This window comes from Pseudonaja textilis, chromosome Z (genome assembly GCF_049901715.1).
Source record: "Pseudonaja textilis isolate UNSWEBS1 chromosome Z, rPseTex1.2, whole genome shotgun sequence".
In the NCBI taxonomy this organism is placed as follows: domain Eukaryota; kingdom Metazoa; phylum Chordata; class Lepidosauria; order Squamata; family Elapidae; genus Pseudonaja; species Pseudonaja textilis.
Window position 1 is genome coordinate 63,418,591 of NC_142008.1, and position 25,688 is coordinate 63,444,278.

At 36.8% G+C, this 25,688-nt stretch overlaps 1 protein-coding gene across 1 annotated transcript in view; it reads left to right on the forward strand.

The window, feature by feature from the left end:
• FKBP9 (FKBP prolyl isomerase 9) overlaps nt 1-25,688 on the forward strand; it is a 45,788-nt gene that overhangs the window by 16,025 nt on the left and 4,075 nt on the right. Inside the window, 8 exon segments of the mRNA XM_026702217.2 lie at nt 790-979; nt 2,077-2,222; nt 4,928-5,117; nt 16,882-17,027; nt 18,256-18,378; nt 18,381-18,441; nt 22,981-23,126; nt 24,725-24,888. Of these exon segments, the coding sequence (XP_026558002.2) occupies nt 790-979; nt 2,077-2,222; nt 4,928-5,117; nt 16,882-17,027; nt 18,256-18,378; nt 18,381-18,441; nt 22,981-23,126; nt 24,725-24,888 (1,166 nt within the window).

Below are 25,688 nucleotides of genomic sequence, written 5' to 3' on the forward strand. Positions count from 1 at the left end.
AGAATAGCAGCCTACTGCAAAAATGGATTTAAAATAGTTTCTATCTATGAATTATATTTTGTCTTTTCCCATTCTAAAACACTCTATGGTTTGCCTGTTTTAGCATCTTGTAATATGCAACTTTGTAGTCTGTGTAGATTGTGACTGATGTCTTAATATGGTGTTTCTTAAACTTTTTATCTTCTCACTTTAAAAATTTACAGTGAATCCCTAAAGAGATTTTGTTTATATGCATTGTATTTATTGATATTTGCCATACTAAAATTAAAATTGACATTCTTATGATCACTTGATGAGAATTTTAACATTGTATTATTTTTAACATATGCTGGCAAATATTTTGATTAAGCAAACCTTGAGGAACCCGCAGGGGTCTTAGGACCACATTTTAAGAAACAATGTCTTAGTGTAAATTTTGTAAGCTGTATAGATTCTGTTATTGGGTTAATATAACTATACTTAGAATTGATCTCTTGACCTCTTGAAAAAAATATGGTCCAATTCATTGTATTAGCCTAATGGATGGAAATGACATTACTAAAAATGGTATATTTACAAAAATTTATTGTAATTTTTCAGAAATGAAGTATTATGATTTTTCCTTCATCTAAAATATGATAACTAATATATATTGTACATAAATCTGAAAAAAGAGTTCACATTCTCTATTTCTTTGTATTGCTGGTACCTGGATGTTGGATACAATAATCAGAAAAATAGCTTTAAAAAATAGTGGTAGCTGGTGAATAATGTGATTCAATTTGTTTTTAATATCTTTTGCATCCCCAGCCAGTGTAATTCCCGGAAATTCAGTTCTGAATTTTGATGTCCTTCTGGTTGATGTTTGGAATTCTGAAGACCAAGTTGAAATTCAGACTTATTACAAGCCAGAAAATTGTACAAGAACAATTCAGGTGTCTGATTTTGTAAGATACCATTATAATGGAACATTTTTAGATGGAACACTATTTGACTCAAGGTATCAATAAAATATTTCACCTTTTTCATATATTGGGGGAATATAAACATAAATAACTGTTCAGATATGCAATGCAGATCTTAAATGAGCAAAGATACAATATTATTTTTTCTTCTTCCTTATATCCTTTCACTGAATGACTTGAATTAAATGTTAAATCCAACTTTGAAACCATTTGGTTTTGTAAATTTCTACTAGAATAAAGTCTTAATGTTTTAATTTTCAGTGATCTGTTAAATGCTTAACATTTGTACTGCTTGAATAGAAATAAATTATACACCTTATTATATTGATTTATACTGTGCTGATTTTTGCTGTTAATATTTATTCATTATTTAATTTTTAAACAGATTTAGAATAATATCAGTCATTTAAAATGTTGAAATATCGAAAACTCCAAATTACCAAGTTCAGCCTTATTTAGTTTGGTGATACTTGTAAATTTCTCATTTATTCCCCCTGAGGCTTTTTTTTGGTCTCCTTTTTCCATTGTTTGTCTACTATTGGTACTAACAATAACTAAATGCTATAAAGGACTGATAAAAGAAAGAATTTATGAAAAGTTTAGTGCTTTTTATTTGATGGCAGACAGGTACATAAACCTAACACCTGTTTGTAACTCCTGAAACCAAATGCGTGCTTCTAGATTTCACACTGCAGCTATGAAGGGCTGTGAAATAAATCTGGACAAAAGTATAGCAACTTAAAGCAGTTGGAGGCAATGGTACATTGGTACCTCCACTTAGTCTGGTGTATCTTTCTGCCTTCAGATCTAAAGCACAACACATCTTTATTATTTATTCAGTGCATAATTAAAAGTATTGACTTCTCTGCCACCTGTAAGACACTCTTTCATGATATATTGACTTTTATGCTATCCATGACACTTGGATTGGACCTTTCTGCTTGTCAATGCTCTGTGTAATCTTCTGAATTATACCATGGATTGCTGTAGTGAATATAAAACGTGTGTGTGTATGTTGAGAACAAGTCAAAACACACATGCTCTTGTTTTGTTACATTTAATCCTCTTGTTTTATTACTCTGCACTAAATTGAAGAGATCTGGAATTCACTGGTATTTATTTATATTTTCAGTCACAATAGAATGCGAACGTATGACACTTATGTAGGAATTGGGTGGTTAATCCCTGGAATGGACAAAGGTCTTCTTGGAATGTGTGTAGGAGAAAAGCGTATAATCACAATACCACCTTTCTTGGCATATGGAGAAGATGGAGATGGTAAATTATTTTGTGTTTTTGCAGATAAATGAAGAGATTAGTATTGATCAATACTAATTTGACTAATTTGAAAGTTTACTCATTCCTAATTAATATTCTAAAGCAGGAGTGTCAAACTCAATTTCATTCAGAGCTGCATCAGCATTGTAGTTGCCCTCAGGTGGGCATGGCCAGGGTGGCATGGCCAGCTCAATGTCATTCAAGTTGGAGCTGCCTGTCGGGAACTAGGTTGGTCTGTGAGGGATCCAGGTGTCCCTGGAGGAGATGGGGGCGGAACCAGGGCTGGTGCCGGGATATGATCAACCAAAGGAGCAAAGACAGATAGTGAGGCAGCCCAGCCAATCGCCATCATTGCCATGCTGCTGCCCATGTGCGCTTGGCCTCTACCATCCAACTGCTAGCAAGACTGCTCCCCACTCTTCCCATTTACTGGGGCCATTGGGGATAGGTGGGCAGGAGACAAGTTTGCTGGAGAACAAGGTTGAATGGTGGGGCCAAGTGCACAGGGGCCATGGTGTAGCGGTGACAGTGGCCAGCTGGGCTCCCTCACCATGATCCAACCATCTGATTTTGATTGCCCATGGTCACTACAGCTTGGATGGGACAGGTGTCCATGCTTGGAGGGCCGGAATAGTGGTTGTAGTGCACCATCCCCCACCTGTGCTGTGTGGGCTGAGAAGGGTGGCAGGTGGCTGCTGGTGCCAGACACTGTTCACCATCACATGCTGCCCAGTGCTTCCAGCAGGCTGGATCATCTGCCTCCCCTACCAAGCCTTTGCCTCTGCCTGCTGCTTGAAGGATCAGCCCAGATGTCCTGGTGCTCAGGCCCACCTGTAGGGACTGCGGAGTCTGGACTGCCTCTTGTGGATTGAGGCACCCTTTTCATTTTCTGGGGCTGTCATGGAGCGGCAGGCAGCAGGCTCATCCTGTGTGTGTGTGGTGCAGCTGGAAGATGTGGTTGGCTGGAGAGGGCTGAGTGAGCAGGAGCCCTGGCACGGCACCACTTCTGCCCACCACCTGCCTCACCTTGCCCTGCAGTGATGGCACTGGCAGCAGGCGCAGGTAGAGAAGTGGGGAGCCACATGATCTGGCTTACTAGATGCCTTCCCCATCCCAGCTGCAGAGGCTACAGACAAGCAAAGACATATGGTGGGATGGAGCAGGTGGCAGGTGGCTGTATGGTGTGTCTGGCAGGCTGAATCACGTGCCTCCACCCAGCGCCTCAGCATCTGCCTGCTGCTTGGAGGGCTGGCATAGTGGCTGTAGTGCACCATCCTCCACCTGTGTTGTGTGGGCTGAGAAGGGTGGTGGGCGGCTGCTGGTGCCAGACACTTCACCTTCACATGCTCGCTGCCTCCTGAGCGTGCGCTGGAGGGGCATTTGCCTGGGGTGGGCCTTGGTTGGGGCATCAGGGGTCAGTCCTCTGCCATTTCCAGGGTGGTCCTGCAGACCAAATCTGGGTCTATCATGAGCTGGATTCAGCTAATGGCCTTGTGTTTGACATGTCTGTTCTAAAGTGTGCTCTAATACAAATAACATACAATTGAACATAAATTTTATGTGTTATTAACTTTATTAATTAATGTATATGGCTGCCCATCTGACCAAGGATTCTCTTGGCCACCCATAAAAAACAATGTGTAACCAATCCTATACATATATAAAATCAATATTTAAAAATAAATATTATTAAAATTAAAATATGCAAACCTCGTTGAAAGAATATCTAATCCAGTAGTGGAGCATCTATGATTTATACTATTTTTACATAATTCATTCTGTAATATTGCACATGGTGTTAAAGTAATTCATTAAATTTAATAAACATCTTATTTTTAACCTATTTAATACAAAGACATTGAAATAATATTTAACTCAATAGTGGAGATCCAAAATTTCTGTTTTTCTTGTTCTCCTCAATAATAATTCTCTTTTATTATCTGATTTGTACTATTTTTACATAATTCATTCTGTAATATTGCACATGGTGTTTAAGTAATTCATTAAATTTAATAAACATCTTACAAAGACATTTTTAAAGGATAACTTTGTTTTTCCTTGTTACAAGGGAGGAAGGTGAGGGAGTATAATAATGAAGCTTCACTAAGGATGTGGGGGGAAATAACAGCAGACTCCTGAAGCTGACTCCCCCATTATTTTATTACAAATCAGATTTATTTGCATTTGAATTGAATAGGTACCAACCAAACCTGATTTCATTTGGAGGTTTTCATGCAGGGTAGCAAGGCCTTTATCTACTCAAGAATATTTGAATAATTAAAAACAGCAGAATAAGTTCTAAAAATTTCATAACACACAGGAGATAAAAATTGGATATATGCCAGCTTTATTTCTTCCAACAGTCAACATTATTGAGCCTCGGTGGTGCAGTGGTTAGAGTGCAGTACTGCAAGCTACCCCTACTGCAGTTTGGCAGATTGAATCCCACCAGGCTCAAGGTTGACTCAGCCTTCCATCCTTCCGAGGTAGGTAAAATGAGGACCCAAATTGTTGGCAATATGCTGGCTCTGTAAACCGCTTTGAGAGGGCTATAAAGCACTATAAAGCAGTATATAAGTCTAAGTGCTACTGCTATTATGCAGATACCTGATACCTCATAACTGATACCAAAAGAAGGTACACCAAATGTTTGCAAATGTTCAAAAACTCAATGTTTGTTTATTTTCTGTATACTTTGTTTGCAGGGAAAGAAATACCTGGTCAAGCTTCTCTTGTCTTTGATGTAGCTCTTCTAGATCTACACAATCCTAAAGACAAGGTTAATATAGAAAAACTGTATGTACCAAAGTCCTGTGAACGTCAAACCCAAATTGGGGATTTCCTCAGGTATCACTATACTGGTACCCTTCTTGATGGAACAGTGTTTGATTCCAGGTAATAATGTAATTAAGCATAAAATCTATCCTGTATATATTCTTAGCAGTCCTTGGCTACTTTTTCCAATAGCTTTTTTATTAGAAAGCTTTTTAAATTTCTGGATATAAATATATTAGTAATTAATAAGTAAGACTGATTATGTGCATCAAGTTGTGTCAATCTTAGCAATCATAAAGATGGATTTTATCCAGGAAGTAAATAATATACCAATAAAATAAATTAAGAATTTCACCCAGATACTTATGATGGAAGCAACTTTTTCCCCTTACAACTTTTCCCATTTAGTGAAGCCATAAGCTGAGCCTGTAAATGTCAAATATACACATTTAGGAACATGTGCATTTGAAGTTCATGCAATTTTATAAGTAATGGTTCAGTAATTATTAGAATAATTTTTCTGTATAAAAATTTGCATTTTCTATTTGTTGAATTAATGAATGAGAAAAATACTGTGATGAATGTAAAATAAATGTCAGGACATTCATTTTCTCAATTCAAAGGGCATGCTTGTTCTCTGAATTATGTTCATTACGATGTAAGTAAGTAAAGCCTATCAAATATGTATGGAGCAAGAATAAAAAAGGAATTTAGATTTAATTGTATTAAAGTATGTTAAATTAACTAAAAGCTATCTATATCATCTAATAAAGGAGAATATTTGTAGCTCAGGCTTGAAATGAGGGGTCCTAAGTGCTTTCTGAGCTTGTTTGTTTTCTTGCAGATGTTGCATTACCCTAATTAAGTTACATCATCAGTGCTAATAAGGAATGCTGTTTACTGTCATTTTATATTCAGGTGACTTGCTCGTCTGTATGGGTTGGTGTGGTCAAAAATTTTTTGGTTGGGCTGTTTACTGATAACTCATCGGCAGTTTCTGTTTGGGGTATTGTTTATTTGATTGTTGGTCTGAAGTTGATCTTGGAATTAATCTGCTGATCTGAGTGCTCATTCCTGGTGAAGAGGTACTGGAGTCTTTTTCTCTTTTGGGCTGGTTGATTGTTTCTTTTGCATAGTCTATAGATATTGCTTTCTGCCAGTTTTCTGCCTGTTTGTCCTACATAATAGTTGTTGCAGTTCTTACACTGTATGTTGTAGATGACTCCTGTTTTTTCTTCTGGGGTTGCTGGGTCAAAAAGACAAATGTAAAAAATAAAAAAGTATAAAATACAAAATGCAAGAAAATACATTATTCCATGACAATTCATCCATGAATACCAACTGGCAGTCAGAAGACATGATGAAAATTCTTTAATTTCACAACATATAGACAGATTTAACCATAGTTTCAGTTGGGAAAATGTGACAATCCTAGACCAGGCCAAGTCCAAAAATGTCAGGGAATTTCTAGAAGCCTGGCACTCTGACAAATTGGCCATCAATAGAAACATAGACATTAACAACATTTACAGACTGCAAAAGAAACAATCAACCAGCCCAAAAGAGATATAGCATCTCTACCAGTAACCAGCACTCAGATCAGCATAGCTCTAAGGTCAACTTCAGACCAACAATCAAGTAAGCAATACCCCAAACAACAAATTGCCAAAGAGCCATCTGTAAACAGTTCAACCAAAGAATCCCTAAGATCGCCCCCACCACATAGACAAGCAAGTCATCAAAATATAAACTGACAGCAAACAGCACTCTTTACTACCATTGATGATGTTACCTAGTTAGGATAATGAAACATCTGCAAGAGAACAAGCAAGGACCCTCCCTTTTATCTATATAGCTATCTTCTTCATTATATCATCATATAATCATCACTATCATCATTATTACCACATCATCATCATCTATCAGTTCCGTTCTCACTATTATGATGATCTGTTTCTTCCTCGATCTTGGGTGTTTTACCCAGAGGCTGGCTTGAGGGTTCTGCAATGTATCTTAGCTGTTCCTAGCACTGTACTCTTCTCTCTTTTGGGCAGAGAGCCCTGCTGTTGTACCCAGGATTTGTTGGAGCCACCCAACTTAGAAGACAACAGCTCCAGCTCCATTTAGCAGTCATGTTCTTAAACATCTTTGCCAGTCTTGCTGGTGGAAAGTGCCATCTGTAAAACATTTTCTATAGATTTTCCTTATATGCAATTTATATATGTAGTTCATTTCCTATAATTTCTGCCATTTACCTAATTCTATCATATAACTTTAATTTTTAGGCCATACTATTATTGTTTACTTATTCTTCTTCCATTTTAATGCTCAGTAGATAACTATAATTTTTAATTAATTTTCCATCTGTCCCTATTAGTATCTGATCTAGATCTGTTAGTTCTTTATAGAAACCATATATTTTAGTGTCTTTCTCATATCTTGATTGTAATTGCACATAAGGCCACCATTATAAATCAATCCCCTCACTTTTCAGTTCTTGGTTAGTTTTAACTTCCCCTTTTTAAGTCAAAGTATCTTTATAACTTGTAATTTTTTCCATGTTGACAATCTTTGGATGTATCAGTGCTTCCATCATGAAAAGCCAGACTGGTATTTTCATATAATGTTTTTCTTTAATTTTTGCCCATACTAATAATAAATCATGTCTAATATAATGTCTTTGAAAGTATCTATGAATTTTGTTTTTCCTATACAATAAAAAAGCATGTCACTTCAATTGCAAATCATGTCCCTCCAAAATCAGTAATTGTCTGTCTCAAATTTATCCATTCTTTCACCCAGAAGGCTGACAGTATAGCTTCCACTGAGGCAACCCCAAACCCCTTTGTTTTTAGAATCTTGTAACATTTTCAAACTTATTCTTGCTTTTTTCCCTTGCCAAATATATTTTGACATTATTTTATTTAATTCCTCAAAATATTTTTTCCAGCTTTATCGGAATTGTTTGGAACAAAAAGAGTAATCTCAACAAGATACTCATTTTTGTGGTAGCTATTCTTCCTCTCAGCGATAGTTGCAAATTTTTCCATTTCTCTAGATCTAATTTGATTTGTTGCATTAGTTTTATATAATTATCTTTTTTAATAATTGCACACCTTGCTGTTAGCTGGATTTCTAGGTATTTTACTTTCTTAACTATCTGAATATCTGTCTTCTTCATCAATTCTTTTTTCTGTTTATCTGTGAGGTTTTTTAACTACTTTTACTTTTCTCTTTAATTTATTTTCAATCCTTCAACTTCACCATATTCTATTTTTTTATTAATTTGGATCCAGTTTCTTGTGGTTCTTCTAAAATAAACATCAGGTCATCTGCAAACATCTATAGTTTTATTTTTCGTTGTTTTATTTCCATACCTCTTATTTCTATACTTTGTCTGATATTTCTATTTAAAACTTCTAATGTCAATATAAATAGTAAAAGGCTAGGGTTAGGCATCCTTGTCTTGCGTCTTTCTTTATATTGAAGTTCTCTGTCATGTCCCCATTTACCATCATTTTTGCAGTTTGTTTAGAGTATATTGCCTTAATCATATTAATAAATACTTCACTAAAGTCCATATACTTCAATTGTAATAGCATAAATTGCGAGTTTGTATTTTCAAATGCTTTCTGTGCATCTAAAAGATCAGCACCATTTGTTATTCAGGATGTACTGCATAGTACTGTAGCATACTATATTTAAAATGCTTGATGTTATTGAAACATATATTTTATAGTCAACGTATAGCTGTATAGTTATCTGTATCCTATACATTTTGTAATGAAGTCTTTTTTTCTATTCCATTTTAAAAAGAAATAAATTTATTTTTCCATTTTTGTGTGTAAATTCTTTATCCTGTAATAGAATTGATTCAAAGTCCATCTCAATTTTTTCTCTTGCCCTTTCCACTTAACTTTTACTGGATTATGGTCTGCCCATATACAGGTGAAACTCAAAAAATTAGAATATCGTACAAAAGTTCATTTATTTCAGTAATGCAACTTAAAAGGTGAAACTAATATATGAGATAGACTCATTACATGCAAAGCAAGATAGTTCAAGCTGTGATTTGTCATAATTGAGATGAGTATGGTTTACAGCTCATGAAAACCCCAAATCCACAATCTCAGAAAATTAGAATATTGTGAAAAGGTTCAATATTCTAGGCTCAAAGTGTCCCACTCTAATCAGCTAATTAAGCCATAACACCTGCAAAGGGTTCCTGAGCCTTTAAATGGTCTCTCAATCTGGTTCAGTAGGAAGCACAATCATGGGAAAGACTGCTGACCTGACAGTTGTGCAGAAAACCTTCACTGACACGCTCCATAAGGAGGGAAAGCCTCAAAAGGTAATTGGAAAAGAAGTTGGATGTTCCCAAAGTGCTGTGTCAAAGCACATTAATAGAAAGTTATGTGAAAGGGAAAAGTGTGGAAGAGAAAGGTGCACAAGCAGCAGGGATGGCCGCAGCCTGGAGAGGATTTTCAGGAAAAGGCCATTCAAAAGTGTTGGGGACTAACAAGGAGTGGAGTGAGGCTGGAGTCAGTGCATCAAGAACCACCACACACAGACAGAGCCTGGACATGGGCTTCAAATGTCATATTCCTCTTGTCAAGCTGCTCCTGAACATCAAACAATGTCAGAAGCGTCTTACCTGGGCTAAAGAAAAAACAGAACCGGTCTATTGCTCAGTGGTCCAAAGTCCTCTTTTCTGATGAGAGCAACTTTTACATCTCATTTGGAAACCAAGGACCCAGAGTGTGGAGGAAGAATGGAGAGGCACACACTGCAAGATGCTTGAAGTCCAGTATGAAGTTTCCACAGTCTGTGTTGATTTGGGGAGCCATGTCATCTGCTGGTGTTGGTCCACTGTGCTTCATTAAGTCCAGGGTCAACACAGCCATCTACCAGGAGATTTTGGAGCACTTCATGCTTCCTTCTGTAGACGAGCTTTATGCGGATGCTGACTTCATTTTCAAGCAGGACTTGGCACCTGCCCACACTGCCAAAAGCACCAAAACCTGGTTCAATGACCATGGGATTACTGTGCTTGATTGGCCAGCAAACTCGCCTGACCTGAACTCCATAGAGAATCTATGGGGCATTGCCAAGAGAAAGATGAGAGACATGAGACCGAACAATGCAGAAGAGCTGAAGGCCGCTATTGAAGCATCCTGGTCTTCCATAACACCTCAGCAGTGCCACAGGCTGATAGCTTCCATGCCATGCTGAATTGAGGCAGTAATTGCTGCAAAAGGGGCCCAAACCAAGTACTGAGTACATATGTATGCTTACACTTTTCAGAGGTCTGATATTCTATGTACAATCCTTGCTTTATTGATTGCATGTAATATTCTAATTTTCTGAGATTGTGGATTTGGGGTTTTCATGAGATGCAAGCTATAATCATCACAATTATGACAAATCATAGCTTGAACTATCTTGCTTCATGTAATGAGTCTATCTCATATATTAGTTTCACCTTTTAAGTTGCATTACTGAAATAAATGAACTTTTGCACGATATTCTAATTTTTTTGAGTTTCACCTGTATTTGATTCTGTTTCTATCTCTTGTACATCTGCTCTTAATTCCAGCAACATCCATATCATATCTATTCTTGACCATGATTGGTGTCTATTTGAATAAAATGTTTATAGATTTGTCTTTGGTTTTATTTCTCTCCATGTGTCCTGTATACGTAGTTCTTCTGCCATTTTAAAGAACGTCCTTGGTAGAATTTTCCTTGCTTTTTTGTCTACTTTGCTGTATCTATAATCAAATCTTGCATCTATAATTGCATTAAAATCTTCTACCACAATAAATATTTTCATAGCCCATTTATATATTTTTTATAATTTTTTCGTAAAATTCTTCTTGTTTCTTACTTGGTGCATATATTATTATCAGAAGAATCTGTTTTTGCTTTATTGTTACCTTCACCATCAATATTCTCTTTTGTTCATCTATGTAATGTCTGGCATTTATTGTTTCCCCAATACATAGAACCCCCTCTCTTTTGTTGTGGTAATGATGAATATAATTTCCCATTTTGGGGGTTTTTCAGCAAATTACTATGTTGTTTTTAATGTGAACTTCTTGTAGACAAATTAAATCTACTTTTAATTTTTTTAGTTTTATAAAAGTTTTTTTTCCTTTTAATAGGTGAGTTCAGTCCATTTATGTTAATTGACACTAACTCTAGTTCTTCCATCATTTCACTTATAAATAGGTCTTGTCCTGGTTGATCTTATTATCTCTGTTATTTTGCTCTTGCTTCTTCTCATTCTGCTCCTTCTTTTTTCCCTTCACTTTCTTCTTCTTGTGTATCAATTAGTCCTGTCAAATCCTCTTGTCTTTTACCTTCTACTTCCTCTCTTCTCTCTTCTTCCTCATTTGTACAGAAGTGGTGATCATAAAATTTATATACTTTATCTAGGGAGTCCAATCTATATTTTGTCATTCCAGATGACTAATATTCCCTTAGGTATCAGCCATCTGAAGTTTATATTGAATTTAATCAACTGCCCTGTCAGGAATTGGTATTATTTCCATAGGTCTCTTACTCTTCTAGGTACCTGTTTCAGGACCATAATTTCCTTCACTTTGTATTTTAATGGTTAATCTCTTGCTTTTTTGAGTATTTCAGCTCTTATCATCTTTTTAACAAATGTCACATATATTTAGGAGGGTATATCTTCTCACATAGCTCATATATATTCTAAATACTTCATCCATCTATAACAACATCTCCTGCTTATTTATCTGTACGGCATCTGCCAACAATTCTGCCATCATATCAGTAAGATCTTTCCCTTTTTCTTCTTCAATGTTCTGGAATATCAGGAAATACTCTGCCTTGTCCATTTCTAAAGTTATAATGGTTCCCTCTAGCCCCTTATTTGCCTATGTCAATTTTTGGTTCACCTCATCCACTTTTTTTCTCTGCTTGTTCAGATTTCTCTTCTATTGTCTTAACCCTTTGTGCATTTTAAACTATCATTTGCTGAAAGTTCCTTATTTTTTCATTCACGTTTTGTATTTTTTCCTTCATCTCTCCCATCTGTTTTCATCTCATTATGATTTTTTGCCATGGCCTCTTGTAGTGATTAAAACATCACCTGCATTTCTTTTTGAAATGTATTAATTGTTTTCTTGCTGTAATGTACTTTCTATTGATCCTTGGCTTGATGGTCTAGATTGGGGGTGTCAAACTGAAGGCCATGGGAGCATCCTGGTCTACCCAATGTGAAGAGGAATGATCGGTCCAGTCTACCCAGTGTGAAGAAAGATCCGGCCATCGTAGCTTCGGTGTAGCTACCTGATATGAAGAAGAAAGATCAGGCCAACAACAAGAGGAAACATGCTAGCAGTTTAGGGAGTTGGCATCAAGCTGGCCATGTCCATCCGGTTGGCTATGCCCACCCGGCTCCGTGAGGTCAACCACAGCAATGATGCAGCCCTTAATAAAATTGAATTAGACAGCCCTGGACTAGACGCTGCTGCTGATGGTGCAGATGAAGTTTTTAACTTGAAATACTTGTCATTTTAGGCTATATTGATGAATTTAAAAAGATAAACAACAATAATCCAAAATCCCAGCTAACTTCTCTCCCCACTTTTAGAATATTACCAGGAGAAATTAACCAAAAGTTCCCCCCTGTTTTTTTCCCAATTGCAAGCCAGCATCACAATACTTTACTTTGTAATCCACAAGGTCAGTCTATGGGTTAGTCCAAAAGGTTTCTCTGGAAACAGCTGTTATTTCTTCTTCTTTTAGCAAATAATATTTGCAATCCACAAGGGCCCACCAAATCCCCAATATTTTGTAAACTACAATGCCTGGCAGATCAAAAAATCATCCACTTGGTCTCAAAACAAATCCACACTGTCTCCCAATTTCGCACTGCCAAGCATATTTATAATCCACAAAGATTCAGAGAGCTTCAATGTTTAAAGAGATTCAATTGTCAGCCTTCCAAGTAACATGTCCCCTGAATAAAAAGCCAAGGCATCCATCTTTTTTAAACATCTGTTTATTAGGAACATATCAAATTGGGAAGGACTTGGTATAATTCTGACTCTGACTAGATTCCAGAATTACACCCAGTAAAAAGCAAAAGTTTGAAACTCCCCTACCCCCACCCAAAAGTCACACCCTCCAATCAATTCTCAGCCCATCAGTCTGCTGATTCCAAACTCCACCTTCCTCCAGCTACAGGCATTTTCTCTGTTTTTAGGGAAAGAATGCCACCTAGACATAACATTCCCCCTTTATCTCTATAACTTCTCTCACCAGCTAAAGAGTGGCAAACCTGAAATAACATCAAATTCCTTTGCAGAAAGCCTAAAGAAGCTAGGAAAAAAATAGATGTAAGCTCGAATAAAATATGGCTAAGCATATATCATCTTCAGGATCGACATCAATGTTTTCTCTGTCAATTGCCAAATGTCAAGTATAAACAATTTGCAGGTGTTACGTTGTTTCAAGCAATCTTATCTGTAACAGTTTCAAGGTTACATTCCTTTCACTTTCGTGATGTTATTCCCCACTAGTAGGTGTCTCTCTTGCTCTGTTTTTCCACTTTTGCTTCCAAATTTCCAAAATGTCTGGAATTCCCTCTTTAAAGGTTCCACAAGTCAAAATATCATTTTAAAATATATTCTAATATTTTTAAGTCAGTTGGGTAGCTGAAAGCAACCAGTTCAGTCTTTCCTCTAGCTTTAAATTTTATTTCTCTTTAAAAGTTCTTTTCTCTTTCTTTCAGAATCTGTGAGTAGTGTTGTGGCAGCTGGCAGACCTGGCAGCAGAGTTGAACAATAGTGAGGAGGCTGGGGAGGAACCCGGGCCATTCCTGGAGGCTGAGGAAGGCTTGGATGAGGGCTCTGCATCAGAGGCAGAGATAGGGCCAGGGCAGGCTGGCAATCATCAGCTGCCTTTGGGCTTGAACAGCAGTGAGGTGGGGGAGTTTCTGAAACCAGTTCCCAGTTTGTGCATGCACAGAGCTGCCAAAAGGAAGGCGCAATTAAGAACTCAGGATCCATGTGGGAGTAAGGCCACGGATGATGAATGGTCCTTCCAATCAGGATTAAAAGAGAAGCAAAAGGGGAGGGGGCTTTTGCAGGAAACAACTCATTCCTTTGTTCATTTGCTCCAGCCTCATGGAGATTTGTCTGTATAACCCAGCCCTTCCCTGCTAGAACTGAGTGTGGAACTATTTACCGGGCAGCATTCCAGGATTGGTAAAGGTCTGAGCTAATTAGTATACCTTTGCAAGACTGTTTGTCAAGCTGTTGGCTGACTGTGAATGAAATAAATTCACATTAATGTAATAAAAGAGGTTTTTGCTGGGACTCAGAATTGACAGTGCTTTTTGGGGGAGGCCTAGGACAGAACAAGTAGCTTAAAGTCTTAATCGCCATTATTCTTGAGGAGGGGGCAAAAACTCCACCTCCTCCTCTCTTGAGTCCCACTTTTAACAATAACAACAAAAACAGTATTCTGGGGAAAATTCCTCAACAGAAGTTGGAAAAGTCTCACTCAGATCATCCACACTGTTGTCATCTCATTTCTTCATTTTTTTTTTCAGTCTGTTGTCACAGTCTCGGTCTGGCCATAATGGCCATCTTTTTCTCCTCACTGGTTTGAGGGGCTTCTTTGGATCAAACAGGAAGGTTGCTGTCTTTTTGTGATCAATGGAGTGTCCTTTCTGTCTTTGTCACCCCTCTGGGATGACTTTGGCCCTGTAGGACCTCCTGCCAGGGAGAATTCAGCAGGATTTCACAGAGCCCTGTGAATCCATACCGTTTTGCCACGACGTCAGCCCCACACTTGGTCTTGCATTGCCATGGCACTTCCATTGCTTGATCTTCTTCCCACATCTGCAGTTACCTCAGGCATTCTCTCAGCAGCTCATCTTTGTTTGTCATCTTACTAATGTACTGCTGGATGCTATGAGTTTCGTCCATTACAGTGGCTTTGACACTCACCAGACTCTGACTGCCTTCTTTCCTTCTGATGTACTGTTTCTAGGTATTGGACTTGTGGTGGAAACCTCTATACATTTTCGGTCTTCACACTGCCAACTTCCCTGTGATTCTTTGGCCAACTTATTATAACTGCAAATTATCTGATGACTGGCAGGGCATACGTATTGATGGTATGGATCTTATCCTTCCCTTTGAGCTGGCTCTTCAGTAACTGTCTTATCCTTTGATGATATTTGTATGTTGGTATCTTCCTTGCCTCCTCCCTCTCATGGTTCCCATGTAACTGTGAGATACCAAAGTACTTGAAAGTGGTCTGTATGTCTACTATATGACCTGCTGGTATTTCCTCTCCATCAGTCCTAACTATCTTTTTTCTCTTACTAACCATCCAGCTACAGTCCCAACTACTCTGAATGCTATCCCAGTGTCTTCACTCTAGTCCATGTTGGGTGGATCAGCAAGTTGATGTCTTGTTCATTCTTTGCATATATTCTGATATTCTTGTAGAGAAGGTAGCTAATGGTAGTTCCATTCTTAAACTTGTATCTATATCCAGTCTTTGTGATTTTACACACACACACACACACACACACACACACACACACACACACACACACAAAGCATGCCCGTATGTGTCTTCTTTATTAGGAGTTCCCAACCTCTCTGGTCCATATCCTGGTATTAGTCCATGGTCCTTATAACTCTCACTTCCATATGGGTAAAATTATTCCCTTGTACACAGCTATTTTCTTTTGCAATTTCTTTTTTTCTGATCAAAGACAATTGTATACATTAGTTCTCTGTTCCTTCTTCCTTCAAAAAATCTGTACCAAACTTTTTACAAATCAGTCTGATTCTCAGCCAGCCTTATGGCAGATGTGTATATAAACATATACATTTATATTCCTAACTAACACACGCGTAATACCACTACAAACATTCTTTATGTATATACTGCTGTATTAAACAACACATATATGTGAGAATTAGTTATCCAATATTCAAAAATAAACAACTTGATACTAGATGTGTCAATGACCTATAAACTAGTCAGGTATAAACCAAGTTTTCCATCCAAAAGAAGGGGGCATTGGTCCATTGCGTGTAGCGAAAATAGAAATTGAATCTTGATTTCACTATAAATAGGGCTTACATTTCATATTCAGCAATTACTGAAATTCTTTTTTAATCACTTCCTACGGTAGATTTTTTTGAAATCCTGGAAGTATTTCTTTTAATTCTTATATAGGTAGTCCTTAACTTACAACAATTCATAATTATTTGATTACAACAGCATTGAGAAAAAAGTTACTTACAATTGGTCCTCGTAATTATGACTATCATAGCATTCCCATAGATGTGATCAAAATTTGGTTACTAGACATTTAACATGTATTTAAAATGGTAGCAGCATCCTGGGGTCATATGATTTGTGTCCTCAGCTAGCTTCCCACAAGCAAAGTCATTGGGGAAGTTGAATTTGCTTAATGATCATATGATTCACTTAACAGCGGCAATAATTTGCTTAACAATTGTGGCAAAAAGATCCTAAAGGATAATAATATATGCTTAGGCTTTGAAAATCAAGGGGTTTTTTAGCTGCTGTATTGTGGCTGCAACTCATCACTATTCAATATGCTCCTGGCTGAGGTTATTCTAGTAAAACTATTTTACAAGCAAATGCTCTATTAGTTGAAAAAGGTTTTGTAGGTTAACAGATGGGATGATGGTATTGTGTAAATGAAATGAATCTTTCTGTCTTTCTCCATTCATATATATACATTAAATTGTATAAGATTACATCTATATTTTTGTCTATATTTGCTGTTATACTTAGTAAACTATAAATTTGGACAATTGATGGTAACTATAATAAAGCAAAGTATCTTCTGTAGTTACTCACAAAATCAAACCTATGACACCTACATTGGCAAAGGTTATGTGATTGCTGGGATAGATGAAGGTTTGCTTGGAGCATGTGTTGGAGAGAAAAGGAGAATAATAATACCACCTCATGTTGGATATGGAGAAGAGGGAAAAGGTGAGTATAAGTTTTATTCAGGTGCTTTATTAAATACTAATGTCCTGCACCTCAGTTACTATTTTAATATATTGAATATATTAAATATATAGTATATATATATTAAATATATAATATATATTTAAGCATGTTGAGTAATACCAGATATGAAAGTATGATGCTTTAAAGTGAAAGCATTTTCCACAGTCAGAGGGATAAAGTCAGTGCACCTGATTCCTGAACTCCATATGAGAATTGTAACAAATTTATAGGGAATTTTGCTAATGCAAATGGTAGAATAGGAATCAATGGATGTTATCAGTGAATGTGGCTTATTTAATGATACTTGCTTGGAGAACATCTTTTATAACATCTCCAGAAATAGATATGTGATTGAAAGAATTAGTAACAGATACCATAATTACTGAGCTCCCTAGGTAAATATTTTTTTCTTAGGTTTTGCAGATGCTTACAGTAGTTCTATCTTTGGAGATAATGGATGCCTTCCAAGTGGATCTGGAAACAATCCTGTTATTATGTTTTGACGCTTAACATTAGCTAGAGACAAAAGGAGGTTTGGAATGAATGGATAAAATCATTATATTAATATAAAAGATCCTATATTAGACATGCAAAAGATGTGATGTTTTTCTCAATTGGAAAGAACAGAACAGGGAAGACATGTTGGGATCTTAATGCTAATCCAGGCATTGGTATTCAAAGTATTTGTATGTAAAGTGGCTTCATAATTAGAAAAAAGGATTAAAGGACTAAGGTGATTCACTTGGTGCTAAAGCATAGTGACTTGCTTTATGTAAGGAGTGAGAATCCATACTTTCTATTGGAAGTGCAGAAGCAATCCAAACTCACTCCAAGTGATTTTTCCTAAAGCCCTTCCAATGAAAGCTAATCACTTTCACCAATTTTAGCTGCAAATTCACTCAATAAAAATACAAGTTTCTAAGCTTGCTTATTTTTCTTCAGTGCATTCATGCTTCCAAAATGAGTAATAGTGGTAATCTCCCCAAATATCATGGTTCTAAAAGTATATAGATTTTATGCTGTTGGAAAAGGATAAAATGGCACAAACGTTAGCATAATTCAAAATAATCTTTGTAGATGCTCTTGACCACACCTTTATTTTCACAGTATCAATTTTCAATAGATGATTTTGTTGTTTACAAGGTGAAAAATCAGCAAGAGAAGAAAGGTGAATAGCCTATTACTTTGTGATTGCTTATTATTATAGGAAACATTCCAGGATCTGCTGTATTGGTATTTGAAGTTCATGTGATAGATTTTCACAACCCTTCAGATTCAGTTGCTGTTACAACCTATTACAAACCTACTAACTGTTCAGTGCTAAGCAAAAAGGTGATTACTTGAAGTATCATTACAATGCTTCTCTCCTGGATGGCACTTTATTAGATTCAACGTAAGTATATCATCTGGCCATAAATAATTTTGCAAACATGAAAAAAAATAGATGTGGCTCAAGACATAATTTCGTTTTTATTTAACTGTTTGCATTCTTTAATATAACTGAAATAAGTATGTGATATCTTACATGCAGACAGAAAGTCTATAAATTATGAAAATAAACAATGGAAATTGTTTTTCTATCTCCAAGTCCTCATTTATTTATTAATTAAACAAACATATATTCTGTTTTTATTGATTTTACAAATAACTCAACATGACAAATGTATTAAAAAACCCTTCCTTTTATTTTCCTCACAACAACAATCTTATGGGTGAATTAGGCTAAGAGAGTGACTAGCCCAAGCTTCCCCAGCTGGCTTTCATGACTAAGGCAGGAGTAGAATTTATGGTCTCCAACTTTCTAGCCTGGTGCCTTAATCACTAATGATGCCAGTGGTATTATGGTGCCTTCATATTCTTTGTTTCATATCAGCTAGTTCCCTACTTTACCTAACGTAGAACAGAACAGAATAGAACATTCTTTATTGACCAAGTGTGATTGGATACACAGGGAGCTTGTCTCCGGTGCATAAGTGTACATACAAACATCAAAGTGATAAATCATAAATCATAAGATACAAACAACAAAGTCATAAATCATAAGATACCAATAGGAGAAAGTAATAAGAAAGATGAGATGGATAATAGCAATATGGCCATAGTGCATGTTTAGATATCCTTAGACATAAGACAGTGCTATGGGAATTATGTGTTTGGCAGAGTAAGGGGGAAAACTATCTTTGTGTCTAGTTGTTTTAGCATGCAATGCCCTATAATGGTATCCTGAGGGGAGGAGTTGAAACAGTTTATGTCCAGGAGGGGTTTATAGATACTTTCTTGGCACTTCTTCTGACCTGTACAGTATGAATGGTAAGCTGGTTCAATATTTTTTTCTCCAGACCTAATTATCTGTTGAAATCTGTATTTGTCCTGTTTGATTTCTGTGCCAAATCAGACAGTTATGGAAGTACAAATGACAGGCTCAATAATTCCTCTGTAGAACTGAATCAGCAACTCCTTGGGTAGTCTGAGCTTTCTGAGTTGGTGTAGGAAATGATGCCTTTTTAATGATGGTTCTAAAATTAGGTGTCCATTTCAAATCCTGGGAGACTATAGAACCAAGATACTTGAAGTCTCTACTGTTGATTACTCTGTTGCCTAATGTTATAAGAGAATGATACCCAATATTTGCAGCTTGGTATACTGGTTGAGAGGGGAATCAGGCTGTGTGAGTGATGGTCTGGAGCGTGTGCATGTTTAGCTCCACTCATACAAGAGAGAAGATAAGCCTTTGGGACAAGGTCTTGGCTCCTTCGGGCTTCTCCATGCCAAAAGCTTTTACAAAGGGATGGAAGGCCTGAAGCAGCAGGAGATTACTCCCCCAAAACCTTTCATCTGTTTGCAAAAGCTTTTGGCATGAAGAAGCCTTTGGGTGCATGGTCTTCAGACTCACTGAGGCTACCCAACACTCCAAAAGTAGATTAGGAGTTCTGTTCGGGCAACCTTGGTGAGTCAGCGAAGCTGAGCAAGGCACATTCCTCCACTCAGCCTCTGCTCTCACTGCACTGCTTTTGCAGCACCAGGAGCAGGTGGCTTGGCAGCCCAGCTGGTGGGGGAGAGGGTGAGCTAGCACATGTGCACACACAGCTGCACTCATGCAAGAGAGAAGCCTTTGGGGTGCTGCTTGCATTAGTCCGGTTGAGAATAGGCCACGGCCCACAGGTTGGGGAGACCCCTGTTGTAAGAGATAGTAGAATAATATAATATGTTGCATGCTAATCAAAAATGAAAAGCTGAGGCTTCCGGTTTGAAGGGCTTCGGCGATAGACAGGAATCCGCGATCGTGTGCGGTTTCTGTCTAGGCTCGCCACTGGAGCGCCCCGAGCGAGGTGGTTCCAGAGCTAAGCCACCCCGTAGAGGTGGTGAAAAGGGGGGAGACCACCAGCAGGGTTGAGAAGAGCCGCATCTCTCCTCCTCAGCTGGCTATTACTCCCTTTCCCGAAGGCGGTAGGAGCGGTGGTCAGAAATAGCCACCTCAAAGAAGAACTCAACCAGAAAAGAATGTGCAGGAGGAAGATAAGAAGTGAAAGTTTTGGCTGACTGGGTTAAGTTGAAAAAGCAACAACTAAGGTATTCTGGAATTTAAATTTTATAAAAAATAACATCGCTCCCAAAGAAGAGTCGGAAGCAGCAAAAGAAAGGGAAAAGGGAAAAGTTTGGCTTTTTTCTTCTTCTCTCTTCTTCCTTATATAGACAACTAAGAGACCTAAATAAGAAATCGGAAAAATCTGCTTTGGCATCAATAGGCAATTAAGCTGAAAATATAACTAAATGCCAAAGGGACAATAAAAATTTCTGGACATTAAAAACTTTTTCTTCTATAAGCAGGAAGGGAGAGAAAAAGAATAAGGGCAGGATCTGGAAGAGGGAGGAGACTGCCTGGACTTTAAAAGAATCTAAAGTAAAATTTCAATAAGACTTCTAAAAGATACATTTTAACTGAAACTTTGCAACTAAATAGTAACCCCAGGAAGAGAAAGTGAAAAAAAAGACCAAAAAAGAAACAGCTTGTGTGTATTTGGATTATTTGGTGATCTTTGGATTTTTGGTTATTATATTTGAATGACTAAAATCAATCGGGGGGTTGTTTAAAAATTTATACAGTGGCACCACTTCTGGATGAATTGAAAATGGAACTTAAAAAGTACAAAGAAGATGCACAAGAAGGGAAGGGTTCTTTTGGCTTCATTTTTCAATTCTTAGAAATGGAGATTTGGAACTATGAGAAACAACAAGAAAAGACTGCAAACAGGAAGACTGGGACAAAGAAGAAGCCATCTTTAATGAACAAGCAATTTTATGTGGGGAAGAAAAAGGAAAGGGGGAAAGAGAATGGAGAATTTAAGACTTAAAAACAATGAAAGAAAAGAAAAATAATTCAAAAATAAGTATAATACTGGAAAGCAACAGAAAAGGGGAATACAGAAGAGGGAAATAGAGGTAGAGAGACAAAGGGGTAAAAAGGGGAGAGAGAAGAAGGAAATGAAAAGAAGTTACAAACGTCCGTAGCAAGATATAAAGAAACAGGACCTATTTAGAGATACTGGGTAAAAATCTAACTGAAAAAGGGATTCTGTAAAGGTACATAAGATTGTATTGTTATATTAGTAATAGAAATAACTTTAGAAAATTGGAAACAACATATGATTAGAATGAGGGATAAAATAGTGTAATTTAGTAAAATATTTGTGAATAAAATAAATGACAAAATAAATGAGAAAATTGAATTAGGAAGGAACGGGAACATTTTAATTAGTCAATGTTTTATAAAATATAAGTGAAGAGGAGTGGGGGAATTAACTATGGAAAGTTTATAATTGTTCCCATAGAAGTATGATATTTAATTGAAAAGTAACATGAAGAATGTTAAGATTTTAATGAATATTAATATTAATGATAGAGTTGAATTGGAATGGAATATTGTTTTAATTATATACATTTATAATTTTTTTCTTTTTTTTTTTTCAAGAATTTAAGAATGTAGTTTAAGAATGTACCAAGCAGAATCCGAATGGAAGTTATGTATTATATTGAGTGTTATAACTTTAGGGAAAAGATATAAAGGTGTCATACTCCAATCAGTAACTACAGGAGAAATTTTGTTTAATGAGAAAAGATAATAGACAATTGAAACAGGACAGACAAAAAATATGAGTACAATGATTTAGAATTGAGATGAAATAAATAAAATAAAATTGAGAAAATTAAAAGAGGGGAGAAGCTATGTAGAAAATGTAAAATAGTAATAAGATATGGAATAGAATATAAAAATGAGCATGAACCTGAATTTGTGTCTGTATGAAGAAATGTAACCCAGGATTAAGCTGCTTTCAAAAAAGATGTTTTATTTGTATTTCTTTTCTTTTTGAGAAAACTCAAATAAAATTTACAAAAAAAAAAAAAAAAAGGAAAAGCTGACATGCTACAAAGCAAAATATTTCCATTTTCTTCATTTTCAAAAAAGACTCTGTGCTTCAACTGTTCTTATGTTTTCTTAGAAGATAAAAATGATAGATAGTTGCAGTCCAGTGCTACGTATTGTTCTGTGCCAGTATGCTACGATAAAGTATGGTAAAATGTAGGAATAGAGGAAAACATGCTGAGGAGTGATGTTCCTGTAAAATAAAGTTTTACATTTTATAAGAACATAGAATGTTCTTGTAAAATGAAGTTCTGCAATAGTTTTGTGTTTCACATTGTACAAATGTGATAAGTTTTCCATTTCAATCTAAATCTTAGCCTCAAAATGTTAAGGACACCTGAAGAACTTGTGAACTCTTAGATTATTAGATTTCTATATAACTAATTTTACATTGAATTTCTTAGAAACAGGCTATCAGTAATGTTCATTGCATGTAAATAGAAAGAGTAGAAAAAAGCTAGAACGCTGGATGAGTTGCTAACTATTTTTGTGAATGTTTTTGTTTTTCAGGGTTAGCCTTGGAAAAACATATAATATAGTTCTAGGTTCTGGACAAGTTGTGCTGGGGATGGATATAGGTCTTAGAGAGATGTGTGTGGGAGAAAAAAGAACAGTTGTTATTCCCCCTCACTTTGGTTATGGAGAAGCTGGAGTTGGTGAGTATATAACTTTCAAAGTCCTTTAAATACTCAAGTGTACTGAAGGGAAGAAAGTAATGTGAGTTGACGCAAATTTCTTCTGAATTCACCTGCAGTGGTGTATAGTTGCTTCTATATGTACTTTGTGAAATTATACTTAAAGATCCACAGGCAGTTCCAACATGATTCATTTCCTATCTTCTGCTCTCAGTGGAATAAATTGAAATGAATTGATGATACAACAAAATTATTTGGACCTGTATAACAAATAATGTTGAAGCTTACTCATTAAATAAGATTTGAACTTCAATTTAACTTAAAAATTAGCATAGAAATTATATTGTCCACCAGTAGAATTGCCTTATGCATTTTATGTGATGAATCCTTTAGAACAGCCATTGCCAACTGGTTGGCCGTGGCCCACTGATGGGCCACAAGAAAATTTTGGCGGGCCGCAGAGAAATCTCACCCCCAGAGCATTCCCCCAAAGCAATTAATCCAGGCTGTGTGGAAACGAAAGGCTGTGCTGCCCACATGGCCAGCGGGAATCTTTCCCGCCCACTCACCCCTTACCTGGCAAACTTGCCTGTTAAGTTGCTATTTTTCCTTTTTCCGACCATCACCTGTTCTGATGTGCTGGGAGATTTAGATTAGCTAGGAAGCAGGAAATTGTTGGATTTCTTGCTTTCTAGCTAGTCTTTAGATCTTCAACTCTGCCTTTAAGCACAGCCGAACCTCCCTTAGGACTGAAGGTTCTATTATTCAGTGCAGACTCATGACAAGCAAATTTTATATGACAGGCTCAGGTAGCCGATGGCAGATAGATAGATCATTGAATGATTCTGTGAGCAACTCAATCTGCCTACCTGCTTTGCCTGATTTTGGGTAAAAGTTGTTTTTTTTATTAAAAAAATCAATATTTATATAAATATTTATAATATTTACATACAAGCCATGCCCAGCCAGTCACACAACCACCAACCCACACCCACAAATTAGGCCATGCCCACAGAACCAGTTAGTGGTCCCTGGGATTTAAAATTATGAGTTTGGTGGTCCCTGAGGTCCAAAAGGTTGGCGACCCCGCCTTAGAATGTTGAGCTATATAGTTCATGTCATAAAGCAACAAGATAAGCATTGTCTGTGAACAAATGATTTTGCATTAAGACTTAAGCCTAAAAATAATCACATAATTTTCTTTAGAAAGAAAATAATAATAACATCCATTATTCACTCAATAGATCTAATTTTTGCATTCTATCATTCTTTGCTGAAATAATATCTATAGCACAACTTGCTTATTTTGCTACGGGTGAATTTCTGTCCCCCACTCCCAACCTCTCTGCATTAGGGATAGCAACATCCATATCATCATCCTTGATCATTTCCCTTTCATGAAGCTTTTGGAAAACTTATTTTTCATGTTCATTATCTATGAAACCCTCAAAATCATTTTCAGATCTGCTTCCCAGTGACATCATTGAATTACTTGGCAGGAAATTTTTAAAAATTACTTGGTTGGAAAATTAACTACTTCCACTGAAAATATAGAGCAAAACAAAAACATTCCCAAAAAGCAAATATTCAGATTTAATTTTTGTCATTTAATGTTGCAGAAGGAGAAGTTCCAGGAAGTGCTGTATTACTGTTTGACATCGAGCTGCTTGATTTAGTATCTGGTTTACCAGAAGGCTATATGTTTGTGTGGAATGATGAAGTATCACCAAACCTCTTTGAAGAAATAGACAAGGATAACAATGGAGAAGTTCTTCTAGAAGAAGTAAGAAGTTATTTTGGTTTATAAGGATTTTCTTTGATGGGTATTGTTCTGACCTAGGTTTCACCAATAGCACAAAAACGAGTTCTTGTCCTGTTAAACCTTCTCTATTTGATTTACAATAAATTTCCTCTCCAACAAAGTCCCAGCCAACAGTCTTTCAAGATAGTTTCCAAATACAAACCTTTATCAAGCTTGGAGCGTGGCCAGGCCAATATCTTTCAGATGCCGCAATATTTCACAAGCATGCCGGAAGGAACTAATTGTCTTCTGCAAAGCCTCACTCCCCTTTTATTCTCTAGGGGAGGGGCCATTCACTGTCCACCTGTAGCTTTACTTCCAAGTCGGCCCTTGTTCCTCAGCTGTTCCCTTCATCTGGCAACTCTGCACATGTGTACACTGGGAACAGGCTTCTGCCTCACTGATGTCTGACTCTGAAGGCAGCTGATAATTGTCAGACAGCCCTGGCCCCCTCTCTGTCTCTGATGCAGAGCACTCGTCAGAGCCTTCCCCAGACTCCAGGACTGGCCCATGTTCCTCCCCAACCTCCTCACCGTCTGAATCTGCTGCCAGCTCTGCTGGCTGCTGTCAGGCCACAACAGGTAGCAACAAAATGTTAGGTATACCATGTTCTGTGCAGGTTTTTTAATCTTTTCAAACTACAATATAGATTTTGTTTTATAGTATTAGTATAGTATAATGTATAATTATAATACATCATGTTGTATGCCCCTAAATATGATAAATGAATTTACATGACTAAACCAGCATTATTACAGTGTCTTAGTACTAAATGCAGAAGT